At 45.7% G+C, this 12,608-nt stretch overlaps 1 protein-coding gene across 2 annotated transcripts in view; it reads right to left on the bottom strand.

Annotated features, from left to right (window-relative positions):
• Positions 1-4: 4 nt before the first annotated feature.
• igf2bp2a (insulin-like growth factor 2 mRNA binding protein 2a) overlaps positions 5-12,608 on the bottom strand; it is a 42,680-nt gene continuing 30,076 nt past the window's right edge. Inside the window, exons 8-16 of one of the 2 annotated variants that reach the window (XM_076161908.1) lie at positions 11,607-11,729; positions 9,784-9,922; positions 8,206-8,343; positions 7,148-7,216; positions 6,757-6,873; positions 6,349-6,423; positions 6,101-6,232; positions 5,809-5,922; positions 5-5,672 (exon numbers count right to left, since the gene is read on the bottom strand). In XM_076161908.1, coding sequence (XP_076018023.1) covers positions 5,574-5,672; positions 5,809-5,922; positions 6,101-6,232; positions 6,349-6,423; positions 6,757-6,873; positions 7,148-7,216; positions 8,206-8,343; positions 9,784-9,922; positions 11,607-11,729 — 1,006 coding nt within the window. In that variant the 3' untranslated portion in view covers positions 5-5,573. The remainder of the gene's footprint in view (positions 5,673-5,808; positions 5,923-6,100; positions 6,233-6,348; positions 6,424-6,756; positions 6,874-7,147; positions 7,217-8,205; positions 8,344-9,783; positions 9,923-11,606; positions 11,730-12,608) is intronic. The other variant, XM_076161909.1, reaches the window with a different exon arrangement.

The raw sequence follows: 12,608 nt of genomic DNA, 5'->3' as shown, positions 1-12,608 counted from the left end.
AACATTCTTTCAAATATTCTTTATTGCTCAGATCCAGGTTGGTCAGCAATACAGTTCAACTCACAACTCAATACAACAGTATAGCTGTTACCAGAAAGGCATGGATCCATTCAGATGTATTAGACATGGATCATATTTCTGTCCAGCACACGGTCACCAGTTTTACCTTGAGGTGTTTTGGACCTGTTGGCTCATGGGAAATGTAGGATGTTTAAGGGTCGTGACCTTGCTGAGGAACACAAGGTATCTAATGGTGAAACACAGGTAATGGATCCCCTTCTAAAGCCATTGAACAGTGTGGTAGGTGTTAGAGCCTATGACAGTCTCATGCGATGCTTTGTGTTTTTCGCTCATTCAAGGACAAAAAAACACTGCTGTGGTTCTGCATACATCTGACCGGACAGTGACATCATCATTCCTCAGTTAATCCATGCTCGCGTTTTTTGTTTGGATGGTGTTGAAATGCCTTCTATTTACTTCAGTCTGGATACGAGGAGACCTGGATACGACCATCCCTCCTGTCAATCATATCTATCGTATTAATTTGTCATACTGCTTCCCAAATCTGTTCAAAAATGCATACTAGGATTTTATTTTTTTTTAAACCACGATTTAACAGCTAGTATTGGTGATCTAACAGGAATGAATATAAAAGCAAAGAATCCCAACTACTTCTCCAGACTATATTATTAAATCAGTGTAAATGACAAGAAAACCAGATCACCAGAAACAAAAACTATTCAACCACCAATGTGTAATGACAAACAACACTGTGCACCCATGTGACGTGTGTGTACTTGTTATCTGGTATTGATTAATAATGCCTAGCACACTTCACAAAACTTAGAAACACCAGTCCTTGGAAGAAAATTAAAGATCGCTATCGTTTTTTTCGTCAAGTTTCGCCTCGGCGCGCTGTTGGTCGGCGCGGTGGCAGTCGGGTTCAGAGTGGAATCTCCGCTCTCTGCAAATCGCACTGGAAGCTGAACCTTGAACCTCCCTGCCTGAGGCTTAAATAGCTAAAAAAAATAAAATAAAAACACAAGTGAGACAGAGGCCTGAAGATTAGAGACATGGATCAGTCCTCTGCACCCAAAGAGCTTTGAATTGAACACTGCTCCACTCTGACAAGACCCAGTCCTGATGTCTTATACAGTCAAACGGACCTTTACAAAGCGAGCGACAAACAACAACTTGCGGTGCTACTGTGAAACGCTTTTACTCCGAGACACACGCACAAACACACACACACACACACGTACACGTCCTACTGCAGTGAAGCGGACCAACGACGATAGCGGCGGGAGTCGACGCTTTATGGCTGGAGTAGAAGCACCGTGCTGCGTTTGCGTGGGTAAGGTAAAGTCAGGGTATGATGTCATCAGGTACTGGTGAGCTGTAGACCAGTATGAGGTACTGTACTGGCTGTGGGAAGGCCTCCTGCTGAAACGGCCTCAGGCATTGTGTGAGTTTGATAGACCTTTTTTTTTAGACCATTTTAGCAGTGCTAGTGTGTGTGTTCACGAGGACAAACCAACCCTCGCCTGCCTCGCGTGACAACCCAAAAACCAAAACGCCGCTTTCCAAGTCGGCTTTCGCGTCGTTCAAGATCTCCAAGACAAAAAAACACACTCGAGACCCAACACGGAGAAGTCGAACGTTCGAGAGACGACTCGCAAGGTTCGAGCACATCTCTATCTCTCTCCTTTCTGACTCCACAAGTTTAACCTTTTGCCTGTTCTACTTCTGATACCTCCTTGGCTGTAAGTGGTCCAAAGGACAAATGGCTTCCAAGCAGTTATATGTCAATTTAATAACAAAATCGTGAAGATCTGTCTTTTTTTAAGCCATATTTTCAGCAGATAACCAGACGTTATTTTAAACTACATTTGGCTTTAGTCTAGTAAACGTTAGCAAATCAGTAAAAGTGTGAGAATAGGGAATTAACCGTCATCGTCTGGTTTGCTGATCTGATTTGTGTGGTCCAACTCCAGCTCTAGTCCCAACCCGTCAACAGCCACATGAGATCTGAACCGATTACAGCCAGGAGGAGGTATCGCCACATGAGACACTTCTTAACTCGACGACACATCGTTCACCAGCCAGTTCATTCGTCTTTTTCGATTTCTTTTTTTTATGAAAGTTTGCCAGAACCCTTAACGTTCAACCATCATTGTTCTCCCCTATTTTTCGTTTTAGTAACTTAAGTCAGCCTTGGATTCTGAGAGGTAATTCTCAAACGTACAGCACAAACACAACCGCTGGATGGACAAGACGAGCGTTCAGAGGTCCGCTTTGAGGGAAAAGCTGCAACACTCTAACATTCACCCGCCATCTCTCACAATGCAGATGCAGACTGGTAAGTGCTAGAGACATAAAATGATGCATTTAAGTGTGACTGTTTACAGATATGACAACTTTTACAGATATACACTTACCGCGTCATACACAGTGACATTTCATCGACTACAGTTGTTCTACATTCTACACAGAGGACTACTGTAGAGTATTACACCATGTTCAAGAGTCCTGTCAGTGTATTTTTGCAGCTTCATGTTTTCTTCAAATCAACCCCAGAGTATGCTGTTATCAAATAGAGCTGGTACGATTGGGTTGGGTTATAAAAAAATCATTTACCACAAGTGAATAAACTTCATTACTATTAAAACACTCGCAAAATCTGGAGGTACAGTTGGGAAAAACAGGAGGTACAGTTGTTTACTTTCTGCTTCTATGGTGGGATTTGTATTTGGTTCTTACTTCCATGATGAAATCGGTATACAACATCCCTGTTGGGAGCTGCATGGCGCAGGTGTGTGACGCCTCGGATCCTGCTCTCCACTCCTCTCTAGCAAAACCAATTCGGAAATACTTTTAACGTGTAGCAGTAACAGGTTGACCGGCGTCCAGTCAGACAGTCTGACAGACTCGCCGACAAGGTTACAAAGTTTTGCAGAAATCCTCTGCCATCATCACTAGTCAACTGGACCTGAAGAGTTTAGAGATTATTGTAAATCTTTTCACTTCTTTTGTTTATTAAAAAAGAGAAAATAAAAACGCTCAAAATGATCAGTTAACAAGGCATACAAAATGTGGTAAAAGGGCAAATGAAAGATTGGACTGAGGTACCCTGAAGCCTGAGGTAGATCACAATACTAACATGCGCACTGTTCACATCCTGACCAAAGTTATGCGGTGGTTCACTTATTTGTTCTCCCATTTTTTTCAGGTTTTATATTATTATTCATAGTCTAGATTTCAAGAAAATAAAACACTTCCCTTCAAAATAATATGGCAGTGTCCCACTGAGGAAAAAAGAAAAAGACTTTGTTTTCTTTTGTTTCTTATCAATAGCTCTCATCACAAAATAGGAAAAAATAGATTCATAAATATTACTCTCTCTTTTTATATATATATGTATATATATACACGCACATGCACACAAGCAGACACACACACACACGGAGGAAGCTGTGCGTATTGGCATTAACCTTGCATCTGGAAGATGAAGCTGATGGGTGAAAGGTGACAAAATAAGGCAACAAGCTTCCACGGTCTCCAAAGTAAAGCACAAAGGGACACCAGGACCTGCGTGTCCAGCAAAGACACTCTCTTCGAGTGGCCCCCTCAGCTCCCCCCTCCCCCCTCTAAAAAAACAAAAACGCAACAACGACGACACGTTTTTAAGTTGACAAGAAAAGGAGTGAGAGGACGATGTGCGTCTGTGCCGGACACGTCAGGGGGTGATTCTAAAAGGCTGCATATCGTACATTCACAGCTGTCATGCCATTTTACAAAGCTCCCTGACAAACGAGAGGGTTAGAGACGAGCGCGGCCACGGTCTGCGTGGGTGCGTGTACCTCAGGTCATACGGTGCCTCCCTGTAAAACACCCCCCCAACACCACCACCACCTCCTCCTCAACCTCCGACCTTTCCTCACTGCCACCCCGACCCCCATGCCTCTAACCCCAGACGCCAGACCCCCTGACCCCTGACCCCCGGGACCTCAGCTCACATGTTCTGCCGGCCCGACCGTGACTCTCTCATAAGGCCAAACGTGTGGCGGTGCACATTCAAAAAGATTTTTTTTTTTCTATTTAAGACGTCAATTTCTGCTCAGATCTTCAAGGATTTTGCCTTTAGCAGCATCAGGTTGATTTTTTTTTCTTCTTCTACTTAAAATTAGGACAACAAGCACAAATATAGATATACTCACATGAAAATGATGCCAGCTTACTGGTAAAAAAAAAAATCTCTCTGCTGCATTTAACCTCTGTGGCGATAGTGGCAGTCAGTTCAACGTTATCAAAAGGCTACAGAAAACACAAATAGCTCTATCGTTTAAGAAAATACCACACCTGATGAGAGAGAGTGATGAGAAAAAGAGAGCAGAGTGAAAAAGGAAAGAAAGCCATGAGAGGAAAAGATGAACAAGATTATGAATGTGGAGAAACATTTCAAAGGGACGTTATCCTTTGCATTGGCACGCACGCGCACACACACACACACGCACGCACACGAACACACACGCACACACACACACGCACGCACACACACGCACATACACACACACACACACACACACACGCACGCACATACACGCACACACACGCACACACACGCACACACACGCACAGGCTTGTTAGAAAGACTCAGATCCATTCACGATATTTACTCTGGGGTTTTTTCAAATCAGTGGCCAAAAAAACTGAAAAAATGTATCCTGAAATCGAGCGAAATCATCCAAACTACACCAAGTCGCACTACCTTCTCTATATGAATCATCCTAACCAACTAACTCTCCAGAGAAGGCGGCCACCATCACTCGCTCTCCTTCTAAATAAACAAAAAAACAGAAAAAATCAAAAATCAAATCAAAATTCTTGGACTAAAGTTACTCATTGGGGGCTTCTTAATGAAATCAGTGGCCAAAAATATGAACAATCAATCTCAAGAGAAACCAGCAAAATCATAAAAAGGACACCGGTGGCGCTGTCACTTTGGTCAATAAAACAACAGCGGCGTCGGCGCGTAACAATATAAACTCTGCATTAATACTGCTAAGGAACTAAGTCTCCACATAAGATATCTACCATCACTTGTAATTAGTCATAATGTCTCAAATGCGCTCGTGTTAATACAGTTGCTTTCTCTGTTCTGTTTGTTAGGCCTAAGTTAGTCTGATCAGAATTGAACATAATGCAGGGCGATGTACTACTTCCTGTTTATTCTCTTTTGAACTGTGAACAGACAACAAATCTCTGCCATTTCCCACCTTTCTTTTTTACTTCTATTGTTTTTTTTGTGTTTTTTTTTTGGTCTTTTTTTATTGATGTCAGTACGATTTCTCCCAATCTATCTACTCTTACAGGGCTGGCAGTGCACACAATGCCCTCAGCCTTTGGCTCTCACTTGTTTTCCGACCTAGTGAAGTTCTTTGGTTTTGATCCCGGTGCTGCTGGTCTGCCCTGCATGTCCCCCCTCAGCCTTGGCCTTTGTCTCGATAAGTCTCTTTCCGTTATTTGGGAGGGCTACATTCATTGGCTGGAGCCCGCTGGAGCCACCCGGCTGGTCACTTGGAGTGTTGCGGCGGCACAGCGGCGCCCTGCTGGTGTTTTTGTTCCTGGTGTTTGACCTGCCGAACGATCTCCCGGATCTTCCTCTGTGCAGTCTGTTGAATGGCAGCGCAAGCAGAGCAAAGTCTCATTCACCCTCAATGCTTAGTAACTTATTGTTCAGTGGCCTTGTTAAGGCTTTGTAAAGATCTTTAGGAACATCAGTTTTCAAGTTGTTCCTGTTCTGCTTACCTGGCTGGCAAAGAAATGCCCACTGATTTTCACAAAGATTTCGTCGTTCTCGTCTGCAGTTTGATCCCTTGGTACGATGACCTCAGCGCTCGTCGCGTTCTGCAGCTCCTTCACCTGAGAGAAAGAGTTTACTGGCTTGGTTCAGGACCTTGCAAGTTAAATCACAGACTAGTTCCAGAATAAAATGGTATAATACACCGAAAACCTACGCAGTTACAGCAACAGTATACAAATAGTTACCTCCTCTAAAAATTGTAACTAAGCTCAATCTTTCCTGGAACCATCAACCCACCGTCTTGCCACCTTTGCCGATGACTCTGCCTGCTGCAGCTGAGGGAACCTTGATATGCGTCTCCAGTTTGACCTCCTCCCTTGCCGAGAAGAAGTTCTCCTCTTTCAGCTTCCCACATATCTGGCCATGGACCTGGAGCACAGAGGGGAGCATGAGACACAGAGCGACGGGGACACACTGTACTGTACCAATACCATTACAGCGAGGTACCTTGTGAATATTCATGCATACACGCATCCCGTTCTTACCTTAAACTGAGCCTCTGGGCTTCCTGTAATGATGACCACCCTCTCAGTCGCCTCTGGGCTCTCTGCTGGTGCAATCTGACATACAGGTGAGAGAGAGCGTTAGAAAAAGAAACAACCAAAAAATGTGCGGGAGCTGTTGATCTAATCCCCCTTCACTGCTGCCTCATCTGTAAAGCAGTGGGACTCCCCTTACATACAATGATGAGAATCATCTGACCAGCTGTTCCTTCTTCTCCAGATGGGCTTGAGGGGCTTTCTGAAATGCTCAGCTCACGACTCATCTGCTAACCGTCTGTTTTTCAATCCTACAAAACTAACATCCTCAACTGCGGCGCCTCTGACTCAACCAGCCAGTGACTGACGAGACTCCTGGAGAATTTGAGGACTGGAGTCACTTTCTGGACCCACCTTGATAGAGGCTCCAGCGAAGTGGGCGAGTTGCTTGATATGCTGGCCCTTCTTGCCGATCAGGGCTCCCACTGCCTGAGTTGGAACCAAGAGGTACGCCACCTCCTGCTCGGAAACCTGTTGTACATCAAACACCAGGAAACACATGATCGCTGATGCCGGCAAACAGGAACATGCATTCAAGTCGGGGCAGAGAAACTCATTAAAAGCTAGTTATGGTAGGAACTTGACCTACAATGGAGGCGTGTCGAAGTAACATTGACTTTTCTCAGCCTCGTTTGTCTTCGGAAAATAATTACATAATGCAAACAAGAAGCGACGAGGTGAATCGAGAGAATCATTCATCGCTACGGTAACAGCTGAGTGTGGAGCGGAGTTTGATTGGACGTACTGAGTGCTGGTTGGAGATGGCACTTCCTGGAGGAACCCCGTATAGGCCACTGAGATGTGGAGAGTGACTCTGTAAAGTGACAGAGCAGACTGGTTAGATGCTACACACACAGACACACACACACACACACACTACAAATGCTCATTATGAGGGGACTTTCAGGGTATAAATTCAATGAATCACACAACTCTCTTGACTTACAAGCACACAAACACATTCTCACGCAGTGTCTCACACCACTTTGGCTTCCTGCGCCGAGCAATGAGTGAACACTTTGTTTTACAGACAGTGACTCATCTACTGGAGGTAAGGGGGAATTTTCCCTGCTTTCAAACTGCGTATAACTTTAAGTCGGAAGTGTGTACGGCATGTTGTTGTATGCGTTCCTGTTTTGTGTTTGCTTTTGCGGCGTCTTACTGGGACTTAATGATGAGCCGACGTCACTTTAGGAGCTCTGAATCCACTTCACTGAATCACTAAAGGAAACAAACCATCATGCTGCTCTATGCAGAGCCGCTTTGGGCTCGGTTATGTACTTTCTCACTTTGAAGTTATGTCAAAAATGCGAGAGTCACCACCTGTGACATCATGCCGCCATACTGAAGCCGTCGCCAAGGAGCCGCAGCTGCTCTGTGCTTCCCTTCCAAACCCCAAAAAAGCTGTTGAATTTTGATGATGAGGTCAAATTAGGGAGTAATGAAAGAAAGCTGCTGTGCTTCTTGGAGATTAAAAAGGCATCAAAGGCATCAAAGTGTAAGAATCAATGAGCATGTCTGCATAGAAACAAGCTGGGTTTACACGTCGGTGTGTAGTGACAGCCACCAATCAGAATAGGATTTGAGGGGGTTGAGCCACTGGGAACCGAACAATTAAAGGGAATGCAAATCTCCTGTTACCTGAGAAATGCAACCTCGTTCCCGCCTCTGTTGGTTCAAACTGTGTTAAACATACCCGCTCAATCCGAACTACATTGCGCGAGCGTCAGGACATGAGCTGGGGCTTTTGGTGCGTTGGTGAAGTGAAGCGGCGGCTGAGGCTATTGAGAGGAGTATACTCACTAAGAATGGGCCGTATCCGTGTGAAGTCACATTGGGCACTGCACTACACGGTCCTGCAGCAGGGGGCAGCACCGGCAGACCAGAGGAGAAGATACCCAGAGCGTTCAGGTTCAAACCGGGAATAAGGTTGGCTTGTTGCTGTTACGGTAGAAGACAAGTGGAGGCATGATTAAGTTAGGAAGAGGGAAGAAAAGGCGATTCAGACGGAATTATTTCGATTACAATTTCCGTCAAAGAAGGGTTCAGATCCTCAAGTAAACAAATCGTTCATCAATCACAAGCTACACTATTTTCCATACTTGCTGCCATCATATTCTGCCTTCACAGCTCCTTTGCGTTCACGGCTACAAAAGATTCAAGCCGAAATCAGAGGCTGGACCCATCAGAGGACCGTGAGAGACCAGCAGAGGTGGGAAACCTTCTTCTCACAAAGGCCCAGAACTGCTTAATTGGTGAATTTTAGTGGTTGTCATTACATCATTAAGTTAAATATTTAGAGTGCTGCCTTCAGTGGGTCAACTGAAGAAATCCTGGCAATTTTGTGCTGTTACGTTCCAATTAAACACATGATAGACAGATGGTGATCGGCGTTCCCGGTTAATAGGAAACAGGCATGATGTGGTTTGTGAAATACTGAGGGCTGGGAAGACGTCACTGGTTGTTCTCTCTTAAGTCGACTGCCTCATTTGGTGGCACCTTGTGGGCCCGTTATGACCGGGTACACACTCTGGAGGGTCCGGTCCTTGAATTGGGACACATCTGCCGACTTTCCTTTCACTTTCTTGTTCCTAGAAGCTCTCTGAGATGTGTAATAGCCCCGCTGCCACGCTAGATGGCCCTACCGGTTTAGCTAAGTCTGCTCACACCAGCCAGTGCAATTTAACTGCATGATGCATGTTAAACCTTTCCTCCCTGACAATATCAGAATGGAAACAGGGGAGTCCGGGTCGTTATCCTACCACTGCTCATTATGGAGCGTCTTTGCATGCAGCGTTCCCCCCCTTCCCCCCCTTCCTGCATCAGTGCCGCGCAACAGAGCGAGCGCTGCATGCGATATCTATCACTATCCGCCTTCCTCTACACTTGACCTCGCTGGCTGCGCCACTGGTGATGTCATCGGGGCAGCGTGAAAGAGGAGCCGGGTGAGAGAGCAGCCTACAGATATCAGATGGATGCTGGGAAACGCAGTGTGTTACAGCAGGAGCACGCAGCAGGGAAGAAGTGAGTCAGAGGCTCCGTATAACTGCCTGGCCCGCGTGCACACAAGGGCACGCGCGCACGCACACGCTTACACACACACACACACACAAAAGTAGACATGCTGTGCTGCAACACTCGAGTCACTGATGAGCTATTCAGTGTTCGTTTACTGTTATCTACTTACCGAGCAGACAACAGGCAGGATTAGTAATGCTGGAGGTGACATGTATGAATAGCAGTGCAACATTATCCTTGCATTTCATCAACCCTCTCGCTCGTTCATCTGTCAAGTCTACGTGAGTCAACTTGAGATCATAACCCTCAAACACACACACCCACACACACACACCCACTCAACCCGGCTCCGGTTCAGCTTACGTTTATAGCAGCGACGTCGTTCTCGTAGGCTTCCCTCAGTTTCTTCATGATGTCCGCCTCGGCTTTACAAAGCGCCTCCAAGGTAGTGGCCTTCACCGTGATGGTCCTCTCGGGTTTGTGCACGGTGCACTCCTGCAGCCTGCGAGGGAGACACGGGCGGATGTAAGCACGTGGAAGCATAGATAGCAGGCATTTAGGGATCATCAGAAGTGCAGATAAAATACTGATCATACTTGAAATGGCATGTTAGTGAATCAGCATCATAAGTGTTTGCTGCACATTTCCGTTTTATTTTGTTTCCTTCTTCAGATTTGCTCCCTGGCTTTAGATTTGCTACGAAAATCTAAAGGATTCTCTCCTGAGCTTTGCGACACCTTCACACCAAATTACTCCAGCATCGGTTCACATCTCAGAGGATTATCGATACTTCAAGCCAGAAATCACAATTACAATTTTCACCTTTTTTCCTTCAGCTTGCTGTGATTCTCATATTGTTTACTAAGCGCCGACTTAACTCCTCAGACGTTACACTCACTTGGTTCCATTACGTGTGTATTAAATCTGACAATGTGTTTACAATCCCCTCACCAGCACAGAAAGCTAAAGCTGACCGCAGTGAAACGCAAATCAGTGAAACAGTGAAACCCAGCGCACCCAAAGTCAATCTTTTTAACATCTGGCAATACGTTCCCACCCAACCCTAAATAAATCAAATAAGCCATCGCTCCATAAAGCACTTAGGCCGGGTGTCGTACAAAAGATAACACCTTTGGGCCGGTGAAGCGGAACCAATCTATTCTCTCCGCAGTGTTTGTGGGTGTGGGAGACAGTACAGAAGGATGAAAACACACACACACACACACACACACAGAGCCATCAATACGCCGCGTAACAGTTGCCTCCACTCAAGGGGCCCTCTCCTCCACTCATCCTTGCTCTCCAACTCCTCCTCCTCCCCCTGCCTCTCTCTCCCTCTCTCTCAAGCCTCATTGCGTCCTAAGCGCTGACCAAGACAGAGCAATTCATTAGCCCTAAATGATGGAGGGGTCGGGGGAGCGCGGCCTGGTAAATGGCGCGCACTGAACAAACGCCTAATATTGCGATTCTTCACATTTGGGTCTCTGATAACTAAATGAAGGGAAACAGCATGCTGGGTAGTTAATGAGTGAGGAGGGATATGAGCGGATGCTGAACTTCCAAATCCAGAGAGTACAGAGCTTATTTTAATCATAGAATCAAATCCGCACAATTGGAGGATAAGAGTCGGTGCCTCTGCCTTCATTTCATTCAGTTGCCCAGCTTGAGAACCGATGTTGTAGACTAACATGAGCCACATTCATGAATCTGCACAATCAATTCATCACTTGATCACTGGATCTCCATTCATCCTTGAGTTTCCCCTCCACCCACCACCCCACACGTCGTCTTAAGCTGGAGGTACGTCACTGTCTTTCCAGATCTATGCAGAGAAAGGTGTTACGTGGAAACAAAAGTTGCGTTACACGAAATCGTAGACTTCCATAAACACAAACATCCTTTGAAATCAGCTGCCATCCCACAGCACACCTGGCTGTCTCTCTCTCTTCCTCTCTCTCTCTCACTCTCTCTCTCTCTTTTTACAGTTTTTTCTCGCCTGCCAAGCTGCTTTGCTTTCCTCTGCCGTGTCCTGAATGAGAGCGTTTCAAACACGCCGGCCTGTGCTTTTGTTTCTCCTAAGACGCCTTCTATGACTTCTGCAGCGATGCGTCATGGCCAGCGCCGCCGCCGCCCCCACGTGGGCGGGTGTGGACGAGAAGTTGACAAGAGGGAGGGAGATGACTTACGCGGAGATGGTAATCTTGGTCCCTGTCTCCTCCTCGATCTTCTTCAGGTTGCGGCCCTCCTTCCCAATCAGACGGCCAACCAGGCTGTTGTGGGCTAAGATCTTCAGAGGGATGTCCTCCATCCTACACACACATACAAAACACACACAACCACACACATTTCAGAGGATGCTAGGGGATATGTCAGGTTGGATGCAACAAAGTACATTTACTCAACTACTTCTTATTACTTATCTCCTGATATGTAGATAATGTTACTTCTTGCGGGCGATGATGTGTTACGTTACCTCAAACACTCAGGGGTGTGTGTGGATGTCACACTGACTAATTTTTGTAGTTATGGTGACCACAGCTGCAGGCCTAATTTTGACTTTGACTTTGCTTTTCGTTTCAGAGTACACAGAGGGAAACTGCTCCTTTTAATTGTAATGCAATTTATGAAGCGGTAGTCTGAAATAGTTTCACCTGTCGCCTGTGTGCAGAGTCTCTAGACATATTTTCCAATTAAATTCCAAATCGTTTCCATGACTTCTAATAGCTTTTCCACTGTGTAGTGACCATCGCAACTAAATTGTCATTGCAAGCTTAACGTGTGTCGTGAGTGTAAGTGTGGACCGCCACGTCCAGAGAGCCACAAACTTTATATCGGCTCAACTTCTGCTGCATCTTCAACTTTAACTCAGCCATCATTTGTATTTTCCTGTTGATAACAGGCGACACCGAGCGTTCACTTAGTTTGTGGGAAAGCGCAGAAGGTTGTGTACCTATTTTGTTAGATTCCCATGCTGTGTTGGTCGATTTAAATAATGAATGAAGGTGCCCACACGCTGGTTAGATCCTTGCATAAATTACACACAGCACTTTCCTGGAATTGGAGATTCCAGATGGAGTGTAGTCATCATTCCCTCCTCCTGCTGTAGTTTGGCCACACACAAGCCCTGGACCACATTACTGCAAAGGCTCATTATCTCAAATCTCATTTTGAGCATTTGAAGATGAAAT

Source organism: Genypterus blacodes, unplaced genomic scaffold (genome assembly GCF_046128005.1).
Source record: "Genypterus blacodes isolate CSIRO-AG114 ecotype Tasmania unplaced genomic scaffold, CSIRO-AGI_Gbla_v1 ptg000118l_1, whole genome shotgun sequence".
In the NCBI taxonomy this organism is placed as follows: domain Eukaryota; kingdom Metazoa; phylum Chordata; class Actinopteri; order Ophidiiformes; family Ophidiidae; genus Genypterus; species Genypterus blacodes.
This window is presented reverse-complemented; position numbering and strand designations above follow the sequence as displayed.